General features: G+C 35.5%; 1 protein-coding gene across 1 annotated transcript; it reads right to left on the reverse strand.

Moving 5' to 3' along the window:
* Positions 1-641: 641 nt before the first annotated feature.
* On the reverse strand, positions 642-17,220 carry LOC138327562 (RNA-binding protein 26-like). Its single transcript, XM_069273744.1, has 22 exons — positions 16,967-17,220; positions 15,460-15,578; positions 15,078-15,271; positions 14,667-14,749; positions 14,129-14,523; positions 13,660-13,833; positions 13,198-13,308; positions 12,530-12,694; positions 11,951-12,175; positions 11,383-11,619; positions 10,895-11,022; positions 10,571-10,702; positions 9,786-10,019; positions 9,161-9,319; positions 8,834-8,908; positions 8,435-8,500; positions 6,694-6,792; positions 6,322-6,426; positions 5,034-5,270; positions 3,537-3,623; positions 3,218-3,346; positions 642-2,907 (listed from the first exon to the last, which is right to left on the reverse strand). Exons 1-22 carry the CDS (start codon positions 17,023-17,025, stop codon positions 2,812-2,814), a joined length of 3,309 nt encoding a protein of 1,102 aa, XP_069129845.1. The 5' UTR covers positions 17,026-17,220; the 3' UTR covers positions 642-2,811.
* Between the last annotated feature and the right edge of the window lie 127 nt (positions 17,221-17,347).

Raw genomic sequence — 17,347 nt, forward strand, 5'->3', positions numbered from 1 at the left:
GAGACACACAAATCTGACATGGGAGATATACACAAATCTGACATGGGGAGATACACAAATCTGACATGGGAGATATACACAAATCTGACATGGTGAGATACACAAATCTGACATGGGAGATATACACAAATCTGACATGGGGAGATACATAAATCTGACATTGGGAGATACACAAATCTGACATTGGAGATACAAACAAATCTGACATGGGGAGATACACAAATCTGACATGGGGAGATACACACAAGTCTGACATTGGGAGATACACACAAATCTTACATGGGGAGATACACAAATCTGACATGGGAGATACACACAAATCTGACATGGGGAGAGACACACAAGTCTGATACTGGGAGATACACACAAATCTGACATGGGGAGATACACAATTCTGACATGAGAGATACACACAAATCTGACATAGGGAGATACACACAAATCTGACATTGGGAGATACACACATATTTGACATGGGGAGAAACACACAAATCAGACATGGGGAGATACACACAAATCAGACATGGGGAGATACACAAATCTGACATGGGGAAGTCCATGGATTGACCAATGGGCATGGATTGGGATGGTAAAGTTGGTTTGCGTATTTTCGAAGCGTTCTAATGACACTTTTTGAGAAATTTTTGGTGGATTTATTCCACATCTTTTCATCATTGTTTATTTTCATATTTTTTTCATATCAACATTTTTTCTTTCATGTGTAACACATCATCAACCTAGCATGCAATATATTGAAGCAAGACTTGTGTTCTTTTTTTCTAGTGGTACATTCTTTTCCCACTCAAAATTTTTTTGGTCTTGCATTGTTTTCTTTTCTTTTTCTCTTGATTTGTTTCAATATAACATTTCACAATACTAAGTCTGTGTAATACAAATTCTGTTTACAAACAATTAGTATAACCAGTTCTATCATGTGTATGACAAACACACCCTAATTCCAGCACACACAGTTATTGAACACTATTACAAAGGTCATCCATTTCTTTTTTTTTAATTTTGCAAAGCAAATTGTCCGTGAACATAGCAAAGTTCTGCAAAAATAACAGGCTATATTGTAGTTAACAATTTGTACAAAAACCATTTTTCTTTTCTTGAGCTTACACATTGAAAAGGGCCGATACATTCTTTTTACTGGCATTTCAATATTTATGACACTGGTGTTTGTCATTACAAATAATTGTTTCAGAAAATAATATAGCAAGCATTTTATTCTACTATGTTCCATTCATTTCTTAAAAATGTTTCATCTCAATAAACACGGAAATAGCTGTCATGATTTTTTGATGAAGATGTAGAAAAAAGTTGAGATAAATGTCAATTGAAGAAATGGAGATCACACGAGTGATCGATAAAGTCTAGTTACAAACTTATATACCATTTCTTATAGAACCAGTTGATCATACTACCTGGTAAAGCCATTCTATTATCAAATTTAATGTTTGTCTTTCATTTTCCATCTCCCCCCCCCCCCCCCCCCCCCCCCCATGAACCTTCAAATATTTTGTCTTCGCAAATTAAGGATATACCTTCCTAGTAGGTAGGTATCCATTGTGACATCTTTATTTTGTGGATGAAACCCGAGCCATTTCCCTGAAAACTTGGATGATAAGCTCACAAACACAAAACATCACAATCAATAACTACCTGCAAGCTCAGATAAATCTGTAACATGCAAGGACAGAATATCTAATTGATACCGTAAGATAACTTCAAAGTTTATCATCAAAGGTATTAAATGCCTTTTTATTAAATACAAATGACTTTAATTATTTCGGAGTTATTATAATCAATGTTGTTAGCCTTACACAATGTTTATTTATTGTGCTAAATTTCAGAAAAGCCTTGATAGCAATTTGTCTGCTCAGGAGTGGGAAAATTCTTACATCAACATATTATGAAGCTTTGTGATAAACAGACACATGAAAAAACATTGATCCAAATACACAATGTACTGTTATGTGGTTTAAAAATTTTCAACAGAGATCTATGCCAGTAACAGTAAACCATTATATTGACAAATATCTACAAATCATTTTTCATTATAAAGGCCAGTTTGATTATCGTTATCCACAACACAGAAATCACCTCAGTGTTCTATTCTTCCTCTCAATATCACACAATACAACTCACAAACATCTAATAACAAACCGACAAAATAAATATTTTACATCCTCTCTTGTAGCTATTAGACCACAGGTCATGTATTCCATCTTTGTGTATTAAATGGTTATCTGCCCTTGCAGGTAGATAAAGACTGTGACATCATATTTTTCAGGGAAAAAACTCCATTTATTTCACTCATAAAGTAATGATGTCACGCACAATCAATACCCTTCCCGCAAGGGAGATAACACAGACAGAATTAAACATTAAAAGTTGCACCACTTTTGGAGTAAAACAGGACAGATTGTATGAACAGCGTAAAACATCCATGGAGGATGAATGTGAGATACATTTTAATTAGATCTTAACTACTTACACACCTGAATGCTATTGCACCAATGGAACACATCTTGACAAGAATTCTCAAAATCATATATACACGCAAGTCTACATATCCAACTGGTCTGTAACTACAGAGGATGTCAACTCTCAAATCTCATTCAAATCTTACTACTATACAGATAAAGTTGGCTTACTCTCAAATCTCATTTGATTACAGCATCAATGAATGTTTCACATTCCTTAGTAAATGCAAACACATAAAAATTATATTACAGATCAGGGACATTTTAGAATGTCAGAAGTATTAACTATGTCACATAATCCTCTTCAGGACAGGCAATCGTGTTATCGTCTCCATGACCGGCTTTCTTCATCATCCTCATCGTCATCATCTCCAGCAAGTAGAGCATCTTCATCTATTTCTTCATCAGCAAGGGAAACCTGGAGACAGGAAAACAATAATTATGGTAAATTAATATAAATCATTGGCTCTTAATAATCCACTGATGTAAATTTAAGCCATTTATTTTATACTACTGATGATTTTAAACATGAAGCTTGCTTTTATTATCAACTTTATAATTATATGATGTTTTTCTTGCTTTCGATTTCACAGAAAATGTATGTAGATAAATAGAAATTGGCACATCTGCCACTTTATCTGGGGTACACCGAGATGGAGGGCTAGAGGTAGTATGTAGGGACACATTAACCACTCGACCCACATTGACATTAGAATTCTGTATATTACCTCCTCTGCTGGATCCTCCCCTCCAAAACTGTCGTCACTGCTGATGTTTACATTCAGGGTCACTTTTGGCTCAATGTGCCATTTCATTGCTAGAACAGTATTGTTGAATTTCGAGCCACGCAACACAGCCTATAAAACATAAGTATAATTGAGGGATTCACCATAATCTAGTTAGTGAAATGGAACTTTCTGATATTATCTTTTACACCACATCAAGCTCTGTTCGAAGAAGAGACCTAAACATTTACTTTGAAATTCAGAATAGAATAATTTTGACATATTTGGTAAATAAATAATCTTCTATAAATGAGATACTCACCATTTCTGCATCCATCCTTGATTGAAAGGAAACAATCGCAGATTGAGAATCTTCATCAAATTCAACTTTTTCAACTGTTCCATATTGCTGAGAAGAATAAAAACAGCATTATCTTCTACATGTCATTCTAAGTAAGTGTGTAGGTTGTCAGGTATCAAATTATTTATAACAATAACAAAAGCAATGTTTACAAACTGTACACTACAGGGGCGTAGGAAGCGCGGGGGCAGGGGGGGGGGGGGGCAACTGCCGCCCCGTTCCCAAGGACGGGGGGGCAAACATGTCTTTTTGCCCCCCCATTTTCGCCGACTGAAATTTTCTAAAAATGCTTATTTGAAAGAAAAAAGGGTCCTCCTGCACATTTTTCGTACTTCATTCTAGAAAATTTTCCGCTGCGCGGCGCATTTCCTAAAACGTTCAAGCACATAATGTCAATTCAATACACACAAACTAGACTAAAAATGTCCATCAAGGGATTCTATGTACTATTTAAAAAAATGTCTCTTAAAACATCAATTTGTTTATGTCTTAGCGAGACAATTAATTCTTTTTTTTATGTTACACAACAATGTGCCGATGGTGTGAAGCCGGTATATTCAGATCGAGTAGGGTTGCATAATGTTATGACGACACAATTATCATTTCTAAATGCAGGTAGCTTTAAATCGAAAAATTACCATGTTAAGAACGCTTTATAATCATTAAACTTTATCGTAAAACTCATCTCAGCCATTCTAAATCGTAATTTTTTTCCCTGGGGAGAACCCCGGACCCTCGGACCCCCCTAACACCAAATTCTCACGCCTTTGGGCGCTTGCAAATTCATCATATGCATCGTAAAACTCATCTAAGCCATTCTAAATCGTAATTTTTTCCCGGGGGAGACCCCCGAACCCCCCAAACACCAAAATCTCGCGCTTTCGGGCGATTGCAAAATCATCAAAATACATAAAACTCATCCCGGGGGTCACCCTCAGACACCTTATAAAACACCAAAATCTCGCGCCTTCGACGCTCACACGCTAATTTGGCCAATTTGCGTATTCGTTAATTTCCTTTTACCGACCCCACTGTCTATAAATGTGTACAAGGATTAAATTTAGTGATATATGAAAAATGTACATTAAGCATGTATACATTATATGGTTGGGAGTTGAATTAATCTCCTCCTGTAGGTGTGGCGGGGGGTGGTGGTGGTTGGGTTTACAAAATATTGAAGACCTTTGCCCCCCCATGACGTTTCATCTTCCTACGCCACTGCACTATACAGGCCAATTTGTCAGATAACAGTTCATACACCAAGAGCCTAATCTAAAGTAGGAAATATAGATCGGAATATGTAAAAGTAAGAATGCATCTAGTGTTTGATCTGAAGTAAGTCCACTATATAAAATATACATACACATTTTCAAGTTACATCAAAATCCAAAACGTTAAAAACATCACACATCCAGTCATCCAAGCCTTATAAGCTATCATTATGGGATTAAAGCTCACCGAGAAGTGAGGGAGGATTCCATCTTTTTCCTCTATCTCAAATCCTGATACCTCCACCATCTTGGGTCTCTTGTCCAGGGTCCTGTTGCCCCCAGGAGGGAAGCCTGTCCCCCTTCCTCTTCCTCTGCTGGCACGTCCCCGACCCCTCAGACCACTGGCGACCCATGTGGTAGAACCTCTGCCTCTAGGCACTCCCCCACGGCCACGCCCTCGGCCTAGAAGTCCCATGGCTGATGCCTGGAAGTAAATGATCCATAATAACATAATGGGTGACACTCAAGGCAATTTTAGAAATGATATCCTTATTACGCAGTTATTTCAAAGTTTGCTACAAAGAAGGCACAGGATGTGTGTACCTTTGCAATAATATAGTTCACTAAGTTACAGTTTCATAGCTGTGCATACAGAACTTACTGAGATATAGTGTTTTTATTATCCATTTTCCTGTGTATAATGAATTTCATTTATAACAGTTTACAATTGCTCCATTTTACATGTTTAGTTCATTGTTCTAGAAATGGTCTTAATATGTCCTGTTTAGTGAGTTATTCAAGCTTCCATTTCAATACCAGTATGGTGAGTTCACTTATGTTTTACCTGTTTAGTAAGTTCTGTTTTAATACCTTTTCAATAAGTTGACTAAGCTTCTGTTTTAATACCTGTTAAGTGAGTTCTCTAACCTTATTTTACCTGTTTAGTAAGTTCACTAAGCTTCTGTTTTAATACCTGTTTAGTGAGTCTCTAAACTTGTTTTACCTGTTTAGTAAATTCACTAAGCTTCTGTTTTAATACCTGTTTAGCAAGTTCTATAAACTTGTTTTACCTGCTTAGTAAGTTCACTAAGCTTTTGTTTTAATACCTGTTTAGTGAGTTCTCTTAACTTGTTTTACCTGCTTAGTAAGTTCACTAAGCTTCTGTGTTAATACCTGTTTAGTGAGTTCTCTAAACTTGTTTTACCTGTTTAGTAAGTTCACTAAGTTTCTGTTTTAATACCTGTTAAGTGAGTTCTCTAACCTTATTTTACCTGTTTAGTAAGTTCACTAAGCTTCTGTTTTAATACCTGTTTAGTGAGTTCTCTAAACTTGTTTTACCTGTTTAGTAAGTTCACTAAACTTCTGTGTTAATACCTGTTTAGTGAGTTCTATAAACTTGTTTTACCTGCTTAGTAAGTTCACTAAGCTTCTGTTTTAATACCTGTTTAGTGAGTTCTCTAAACTTATTTTACCTGTTTAGTAAGTTAAGCTTCTGTTTTAATACCTGTTTAGTGAGTTCTCTAAACTTGTTTTACCTGTTTAGTAAGTTCATTAAGCTTCTGTTTCAAGTTGGTTGTATCCTCTCCAGTGCTCTGTTTTGTAAACAACTCCAATTCTGTGTCCAGAATCTCCTTCCTTGCCTGACAATGCCAACACACACAATTCAAAATTACTTCAGTTGTACAACAATGTAAAGGACTGGAGGTATGACATATGCTTACATACTAGTCAAGAACACAAAATCCTACTGCATCAAAATGGAATAAATCAAGGAAGATATGAAAACATATGATTGAAGCATTGCCAGTTGAAGTATGCTTATTCCTTTTTTATATCTAATTAATGGTATCTTTTCTAATAAACATGGTTTAGTATTCGAACTCTTTTTACATGATATAATACAGTACCAGTTCAGGTGACTTGAGAGTTGCTGGATCCACTACAGGTTTCTTTGGAACAAGTTCTGCTTTTAGCTTCACTATACTACCTTCCAGAATCTTCAATGTCTGTAAACAGAAATGTGTTAGAACAGAGATCTTGATAACATTATATACAGCTGATGACATGATGTAAAAATATTGGAGTATTCTCTCTACAGTGATTGACTAATCAAAACTGTGTTTGTGATAAGAACAAGAGGCACTTGTATCAAATTATAATTGTTTTGGGAATTCCTTATACAATATATTTTAACAGTCAAGGGTGTTGGCCTGCCTAAAATTGATTGTTCCATCCTCCAAACTACTATTTATTTCAGCACGATTAAATTTCCACGCAAAACTAAAAATTAAATGATGAGTACCATATTTTCCCTAATGAGGGCGCCGGCCCCGGGTAAATGACTTAGGGGGGCGCCGTTTATTTGAGACCATTTTTAGATGGTTTTTTTCTGAAACAGACTATTGTCATCTTGCTTTTAGTTTCGTATTTTTCTGAAACTTACTATAACTAATTTACGTTTTGAAGTCAAGTAAGTATTGAAATTACATAATTATGAAGAAATGTATGCACAAGAAGTATTAAACATTCGTTAAATATGTCTGTTTCACGGAATTTTGACATTTCATGCTAGCCTGTTTGTTTACCATGCGTACACAAAATGGCGGAAATGCTTAGAAATGATAACATTCCTGTTATGTAGGAACATTAATCATAGATATACAGTAAGTATTCATAAAACCTGTATAGACATCGCTAAAATGTTGTTGCCACTTAGTCTTCATCCATACATGTATGTGGGACATTCAAGTGACATGTTTTGTTTTGAACATAGCGTTCTTGCTGTTTCTATGTGTAAACTCTTGGCAAAGATGTCCTAAGTTGCCCAATGCAATAAATTTAAAACAGATCGGATATCTGTTAAGCATCAGATTGATGTGAAACAGTATTTTATTAGCGTCTGCAAAGACAAATCGTCACAATCTGGCACAAAAAATGTATGCAATTAGTTGATTTTTTTCAGCAAAAATTGTGGGGGTGCCCTTATTAGAGGAGGCGCTCTTAATAGGCAAAATACGGTGGAACTTAACGGTGGAACATCTTAAACTTAGCGCAGTAATGAATTTGCATATTCACAATAATTTTACCACCATATGCAAGCTTATTTTAATGTTAAGTTTCTACCGTGAAATATGCTAAAATATCATTTACTATTAACATATGTACGTTTATAGTATATCATTCTAGACTTAAACCTTTCTGTATTAGCATTGAATTGCTGTTTCATTAAATCAGATTTTCAATATGTGCTAGCATATCTAAATATATATACATGAGAGATGATACTAAAGTTAAAGATGCTCCACCGCTGACAAACGGTATGTTTTCACTATAAAAAACCCAGGAGCAGACGATTTAGTATTTTTCTTCAGTTACAAAAGTTACTTACTTTACACCATTACGACCATTGAAAAGTTTCAGCTTCTAATTTCACTTAAAGTTAAAAATTTGAAAAATAATTAATTGCATCCCGAAAAAGATCCATGGCACTAAATCCTTTATGGAATCAAGTACTGATTGCGCATGCACCAAAAGCAAAATAAATTATTTTGTATTATTTTTTGTTCAGATGATGAATATCATTTATGCTCTGTCGGCGGTGGAGCATCTTTAATGTTATTTGGCTCTGAAACCTGAATATCAGTCTACCTTCATCACAGATTCCTTGTCCTCTGTACTGAGATTTTTGTTTTTCTCTAGCTTCTGTATCAGGACCTGGAACAGATAGAAAAGCTATGAAACTTGTAAACAGAAAAATATCATCATTTTCATATGAGGTTTAATAATTTCAAACCAGAAACAACTGCTTTTGGCATTTATAGAAAACAAACTATCTTACACCATTACACATAGAAAACCTATAAACCTTCTAAACAGAAAATTATCATCATTTTGAAATGAGTTTTAACTTTTGAAAAAATTCAAACCAGAGGAGATTGCTTTTGCCTTTTGAAGAAAACAAACACAAAGATTGCTTTTGCCTTTTGAAGAAACAAACACAAATGCAGTATTTTTACACCAATATATTAACATTACACCAAATCTTACCTTCTGTTGTTCCAGCTGCTTTTGAAGTAATTCATGTTTCTGTTTCTGAATTTCCATTTTCTTCTTCATTGCTTCCTATTTTTGTATAAAATATGTAAGTAAAATATATAAAACCAACACTACAGCAGATGTGGAATTTCACGCTAATCATACAAAGATTTTTCAGCTTGAAAATTTCATTTTTTTTTTTTTTTTTTTTTTTTTTTTTACAAACATACAAAGAATTTACCGCTATTAAATATATTTATGGTAAAACTAACAGCCATTACTACTGTGCCTTATCAAATTTGTCAGCAACTAGTATCAGAACAATATATAATGACGAACCTTCTTCAGGGCTTCCTGTCGTTTGATGGCCTCTATCTTGAAGACGAAGCTGGCTGTCTGTACAGCTGTGGGACTAGTGAGTGCCTTCTTGGCTTTTATAGCCTCGGGGTTATAAACTGTTTTGGTAATGTTTCCAACAGATGATGTGTACACAATGGCCTGAAATAAAGTAAATCAGAAAATATGTAAAGTCATGATCTTTGTATACTTCTAACTTCTAACTTCAATCACACTGAAAAACACATAAAAAGAATTGCTTTTTTCTACTCATTCAAATTTATAATACATTATTACAGAGTAAGGTTTTTCGTCAGAAGATCCCCTCCAATTCTGTGAACTACCAGAATCACAAACAGCTTAAAAGAGCTGTTGCTACCTGTTCTTACATATTTTGTGAACCCAAGTAATTGAAACTTCAGCTCCATAAATGTACCTGAAATGTGCTTCGGGTTGAGAAGATAATTAACTAGATTACTTTTATGGATATTAATATTGCTTACTAGTTTCATTGATGATTTATCAAATTGTTTATCCTATAAAAATGAAACCTTGATATTGTCAATACATTTCCGACTAAACAAACACCCATATGAGAATTTAACCAAACACTTTAGTTCTAGTCTACCTTTTCTTTCTTGAGATCTTGTGCCTCTGCAGGTGTGGTAACCTCGTCTCCCGTGACCTGGACCGACTGCGTAGTAGGAGGCTTCTTTAAATTGTTGAGCGAAAGTTTACTGGCTGGAGGAATTATGGCTCCCAGTCGAGATTTAGCTGAAGCATGCTGGACGTTTCTAAAGTCACCAGAATTCCCCTTCATACCAGCGTTTTCAGAGGAGTCTGGCTGGTTTTGTCCTTGCTCCTACATAAACAACAAAATAATGGCGATCAATATTTAAGAATGCATTTTCATAAAGTATACAGCTAATATCTAAACAGGATAATATTAGTAAGTCTTTTGGTTCCGTCAGCAAAAAGGGCATTTGGTAATAATACATAAGAATGCAGCTAACTAATCATGATATTTTTATAGTATAACTTGTCAAAACTGGCCCTGGTATAATTTCCGACGTAATTGTAGTAATTGTACCGCATTTTACTTACAATAATTAAACCTGGCTGTAACGGCCAAATATACCGGTCCAATGACATCAGGTTCAGACAAGTTACACTGTTTAACCCCAACAACTTCATTGTATGGGTAAGGGGAAAATGGACTTGTCCATTGCAAAAATAAAAATATACTTATGCATACATGTAAAAATGTATTTATAACAATTAAATAACATATACAAGGTTTGTATAATCAAGCATTTGTCTGTAAGTACATATCACTTTCAACACATGAAATTTACTTCTATAAAGGAGAAGGAAAGTAACATGACATTTTAGTATTTAGACGTGTTTATATACCTTGTCTGGTTTGTGCCAGAAGAGTTTAATGAACCTGTTGTTGAAGACTGGATCACTACAGCGGTAGGCAGCCAGAGCCTCAGCGTTGGTCGAGAAAGACACCAGGATAGAGTCTGGCTCATTGTATCCAATCTGTCTCACATCAAGGAGTTAAAAGTTATCACAAGGCAAGCAACATTTCAATAATGATTTTAAAACTAGGAAATTAATATCATTATATATTTTATGCCTTAAAATATCAACTGATCTTTCAAAAACATTACAGAGATCAAAACAAATGATTTCTTTTTAAAACATTGTGCAGATGATCAAACATTCTGTTACCTTGATGTTGGTAATATTGCCAAACTTGGAGAAATGTTCGTTGACTTTTGAAATATTACAGCAATCTTTTGGCACTTTAGTGACTTGGAGGGTAGTATTGGACGTATCAATATCAGGCCGGCGGTATCCTGCCACCACAAAATAAATATATCAAGGATGTTAAATTATCTGATGAGGTGATCAAACATGAAATGCATAGCAATTTAAATTGTGTTTTTTGTTTAATATGAACTTGGTATATGTACAGACATTGCTTTCACGCAATAAAGAAATAACAGAAGATAATATTCATTGTAATATCCAAGATGCAATAAAAATTATGTAAACAGTCATACATGTACCAGGTACAATAGAGTTTATGATATATTCGCGAGGTTTTAAATTTCAATATTTTTCAGAGGCTACAAAATAAAGTAGCCAGAAATATAAATGCGAAATTCTACATGTGACTTTATTTGAATGGCTTATAATTGAGAAATTTTACAAACCTCCAATACGATTGTAATCGAATGGTTTCTTGGCCTGAGGAGGACCGTATCGGTTATGACCTCCATAGTTGTTGCCGGTGTAGTGGCCTCCTTGTTGACTAGGTTGATTCTGACCTGGGCCGTGACTAGAGTTGTAAGGCCTCTTTGGAGCAATGACAGTTCTCTCTGGAGGCTTTTCTACGGCAGGTTTTGTCACTGGTTCTGTACCTGGGGGAGCCAAAGTGGCTTCCTCTTCTTCTGTAACGTTTTTAACATCAATAAGTCAGAGCAAATCCTACTCCAATCACAAAACAAAAAGACCTAGCCATTTTCATCAGATTTCAAAGTGACTAGAAAATACAATTAGAGTGGAGTTAATATATTTGTGATTTTTCTTCATTTCATTTAAAAAAAATAAAATTTATGAACACTGAATGCTTTATTTGAATCAAATGAAACCTAATTGTAGTCTGTTCAAAGTATATAACTTCACTTTGTATTTGAATATATTTTGATCTTTATGAAAATGGTATTGTAGACAGAGGCACCATGTTCGCTACTCCCTGTATCAGTGGAAGATAATTTCTACCTTTAGCTTCCTCAGGCAGAGTGGGAATATTGACCAGATGATCACGTCTGTTGGGGTTGGGAGGTAGTGGTGGGGGTGGGCCAGACAGGAAGTGTGGGGGTGGCAGTCCACCCCTCCCCATTCCTGGTGGCGGTCCTCGAGGACCATTCCAGAATGGTCCTGGTCCAGGCCTAGGTCCTTGTGGTCTAGTTATACCTGGGGCCTCTGGATTATATACTTCAAAGTCTGAAAGAGGAGATTTATATTATAGTGAAGTAACGAAAAAACTTGAAATGTATTTGAAGATGCAAATCTCTACATGAAATCTGGACACCACAGGATGAATATGGTTAACGCTAATATCCATACCCATATTATAGTGGAAGCATAACAAAATTAATGAAACATACTGAGTTGCAGTCTCCCATTCACTTTGAGGTCAGCTTAAGGTATTTGATGTGATCAATGCCTCAAACAAACTATTTTAGAACTTAAAGCGTCTTTTAGTACTTGAATCATATTTGAGTCCATCAAAATCTTTTAATAACTTAACAATGATATTTTCAAACATAAATGTAAGACAGCTGTTGAAAGCCTCACCTAGTCTTGGCGGGGGTGGTCCTGGTGGTCGCGGTGCAGGGCCCATTCCTACCCTGGGCATGCCAGGTGGTGGACCATGGGTTGGTGGCATAAATCTCGGCCCAGACACCATTGGACCCGATCCTGGAGGCAGGTTTGTACTGTTACTGGAAGGCGGTGGTGGGCCTAGAAGTAGAAACGTGGGAACATGAAAGGCTGACTTAATAAACAACTATTGGTAACTCGACAAACAGCATAATATGTTTACTGTGCAATTTAATTTTGCAATTTTCTCGACTAAGATTAATTCCTGAAAGTTTTTCTCAAAAATGATGGTTAACTTTGATAAACTTAAAAAGTTTTCAAACATCCAAGTTTTGAATCCACAAAAATTAATGTTCGCAAACGTGATTGAAAATAAAATCACAATATTTCTTAGTCGCGAAAATTAACAGTTGTGAAAGATAGTTGATTTACAGTATTAGATTAACCATTATTTATTGTGTACATTTCTTTAAATTCCCTTATCAGGGGTTTCATTATCTTTCAGGAGAGACAGTACAATTGTAATTTCAGGGGGTACTTTTCTATACCATCTGTATGCTATCTAATGTAATTTAGCACAAATCAGTGAAATTATTGAAACCCCTGCCTTATCCTTTTAATGTATTCATCTATTATTTTCTTACCTGGAGGAGGGAAAGGCATGCCCACACTAGGGATTGGGACATCTTCAACAATAACAGGATCTAGTCCATGGTCATACGGACAGAGATCTCCCCTCATACAGAAACCTTTCTCTGGGAATACAATGGTCAAATTAAATAACATTACTTGTGTTATTCAGGTGATGTATTTTCCTTCCAAATTTACAATCATTATTGCATATAACTTTTGTCCACTTTTCTAACAGAGTTTTCAACTTACGCTTTAATTCAGTTCCACAACTATTCAATCATGGTTTTTAAATTGCTCATATAAAATTTTGGATCGTTTATTGAAAATAAGTAATGCCATAAAAAAATCATTCAGTTACCACACATACCAAAGGAAGGAATAAATTATTTTCAGATATGTCAAGACTGTTCTGTCTCTTTGTGAAACACTCTTATTCAATTTCCTGCTGTATTGTTGTTTGATGAGTCCCTTACCATCATAATCTTTACACCTAGGCCGTATCTCTCGACCAGCACTGTCAGTGGTGAGACACCGATCACCATGAGCCATCGAGTACACTCCACCGCCTACTGCAGGAATGCTGTGACTGTATCTGCCATTGTCTAGTGTTGGAGTAGACCCTCGACTGTCAGGCAGAGGTCTCCTTCCTGCAGAACATAAACACAACAAGGAATTACATTGATTCCACTGAACTTGATAATATATAACAGACTGATTTTTCCTACATAGTAAATAATGAGCTTACTTATAGAGAAGTGTTACCACACAGAAGATCAAACTAGTAAAATCAAAAGCATTTTGTTTATATATAGTAAATTAAAACAGCATCTAACTTAAGTTATCGTAAGACAATTCCATAAAAAGACTACAAGTTACAAACTAAATAACAGCAGCATTTTTTGTCATCAATCATTTTATTCTCTTGGATAAAAATAAACTAACCTCTTGACCTTGATCTTGACCTAGACCTAGATCTAGATAATGATCTGGACCTTGACCTAGACCTTGAGCGTGGTGTCCATGACCTTGATCTAGACCTTGACCTTGAGCGTGGTGTCCATGATCTTGCTCTAAACGGAGATCTTGATCTTGAACGGGGGCGTCTTCTGTAGGGACTTCTGGATCTAATGGGACTTCTGGAATACCTTCTAGGACTGCGCGACCTTGACCTTCGCCTGTAATATCTCCTGTCCCTTGGCCCCCTATCAGGACCTCTGTCTGGACGGTCAGGTCTGTCAGGACGATCCAAACGATCCAAACGATCTTGCTCTCTGATAACCCTAGGCATGTTGTGATCCACTGGTCCAAATCTCTCTCTTCTTCGCTGCTTTTCTTCCCTGAAATAATTCGAAGGAATCATTAATTCTTCACAAAACTTTTAACAAAAAATAACTAGTTAGCTGCAAGATAACTAACGGAGAACAAAGTGCACACTAATGAATCAGACCAGTCGTAGGTAAGAGTTTAAAATACAACTTACATGTCTCGTTTCTCTTGACTAGAGGTTCTGTTCCGTCGTGGTTTGACATCTTTCTCTCCCTTATCTTTATTGTCCTTTTCATTCTAGATATTTATAAAAATAAACCATTTGACATCAATCAAAATCATATTAAAAGCAATGTATGGCATTGTATACACTGCATAGTAGCTACACTGTAGGTAATTAAAGACTAATAATAAATGATAATAAATAGTCATATTTTTTTTCATAAAGATTTCAGTTACAGTACCTGCATGCAATATAGATCTATTTAGTTTTGTTAATGAACATAAACTGTTGAAACTAGCTGAATCTTTGATACAATATCTAAGTAAACTAAGACTGGTGTAGACATAATAAGTATACAGCTACTATGTGACAATATTCTGAGGTATAATTCTTTTAACATACCTCTTGTCCAGGTTCTTTTTTAACTTCTACCTTGATGTCTGAGGGTTTGAGTAGGGTAGAAGTTGCTGTTGTGCTGTCTGGTGGGACAGCTTCAGTCTTAACAACAACATTGGGCGTTGCTGATTGTGATTCTGGTGGAATGTAGGATTTATCTCTTAAAACTCGGAAAAACGATGCAACAAAATCTTTTGTTTCTGAAAAACAAACATTCAAACATTTTATAAGCCATTCCTGATGACACTTCAGTGTGATAAACTGTTATAAATGCATGCATCTGTTGTGATGTAGGATATTGTATAATATTTCACTGTGTTAGTTAAATAGAAGGAAACTTTATCAGAGTAAAATTACAGCATAGTCAAATACCAATATATATACTTACTGCTTTGCAGAAAAACATCTAGCTGGTCTAAGAAAACTGCCTCCAGTTCCTTTTCTGTCTTGTCTTTTTTCAGAAGTGCGACTACATATTTAGCAAGTGGATCTGGGTCAGCGTCACATCTAAATAAAAGTACAGATAATATCTATTGACATCGATAGACTGGTAAAAAAATGATATAATATAAAATTTGCATTAATCTAAGCAAATGGACTCCTGTCTTTTAGTATGGGACTGGACACTAGATATACTCTCCTGTTACAATTCAAATTTGTGTCTTTGTTTGAGCTGTGGAAAGACGTGGAGAGGGCAGAATAAGTATTGGTTCATACACTAGTGATGCTACATTCTGGGTACTCCAGGGGTTACTTTCACTGTTGATAAAACTAAGGCAGTTCAGGAGATTAAAAACTGGCCACAGGCTTGCAAACACCTTCTTTAAAGATTACGGAGAGAGCGACACCCAACTTCAAAGGTTAACAGTAAACAAGGCAGTGTAGTACGATAGACAATTTGATTCTCTTGGTGTACATCGAAGGAACAAACTACCTTCTCGCATACATAGCCTTCAATTTTATTATGAGATAGTCCAAAGGGGCTGTAATGGTAAGCATTATCATTGAGTATCAAATGGTGATGATCTGTGTATATTGAAGACAGTGTTCCTGCCAACCCAATCTAGCTGGAACACTGTGAAGATAAATACTACGATCTCATTCTGGCCAGTATTTGGACGGTTCTGGAGTCCCATGTTAAACCCGGTTCTGTGGCAACTCTCCTGTTACAGATCTAGATATATATGTATTATCTGTTCACACTAAGACACACAATATTTAACAACATCTTAGTTAATGTACAGTATTATGGTGTTGGTCGCCATACAAAAAAATATTTGTGTTTCCGGTAATCCCGCTGACCCTATAAAACCAGAGACTACTCAAAAACGTTTTATCAGTTTTGTCCTCAAGCTAACAAATAACAACCTGAATTTTGTTTGGTTTTTCACAAAATCCGGAATTTTGGTACAAATTCTGTAAATCTAAGACACCAATAGTCTCCTGGGAATCAAATCCATGGTTTATATAAGGTTGAATAGAGTTCACAGCAAGACTGGGATGAAGAGAAAAATATATTTAAAAAAAAATCCCTACAGTACCCTTCATCTTTAAAGGGTGTTACCGGAAACAAGAATATTTTTTTATTTGGCCTTACCATTTGCTTTAAACTTGAAGTTTATCTGTTTCTACGAAATGGTGATCTGGATATAATGTGGTAATAACAAGCATACAATAAACATGTTTGACATTCCCCATCAGAAAAACTGCAGTATGGTCCATATGGAAGACACAGTTGTTGTTTTTTCTAACCCAAATTCATTTTTAAAATAAACCCGATTTAAAATCAAAGGCGAGCTATATTACGGAGAATTCAGTGATAACCTTTACAAACATAAAGACCCACGACTTTCATAATTGAAAATTACACGTTGTCAGCCGTGATAGTTTCTTACATTGGAGTCAATGTTTCCGTTAGCCAAACTTTCAAGGCGTCCAAATTTTCGACGATCATCCTTCAGGAAAATGTATTAGATCAGTGCATGTATATCTGTTTCACAATAAAACGCTTCTTTTCGGTATAAGATGCATACTGTCACAGATTAAATATAGTCTGTTTCATAATTAAGCAGGACAACGTGTGTTTACTATTGCCAAAACGTTCAGGTACAACGGCACCAAAAATGGCGACGTAATCTCGTCTGTCATCACGTGACTTAACGAATTTGATAGAAAACATGTTTGATAAAAATACAAGATGTATAGACATTAATGCTAACTAAACCTTAACCCACCATTAAACTTTATAGATAATTCTATCAAAGGCCAAAAAGTGA

The sequence above is a fragment of the Argopecten irradians genome, chromosome 7 (assembly GCF_041381155.1).
Source record: "Argopecten irradians isolate NY chromosome 7, Ai_NY, whole genome shotgun sequence".
Lineage (NCBI taxonomy): Eukaryota > Metazoa > Mollusca > Bivalvia > Pectinida > Pectinidae > Argopecten > Argopecten irradians.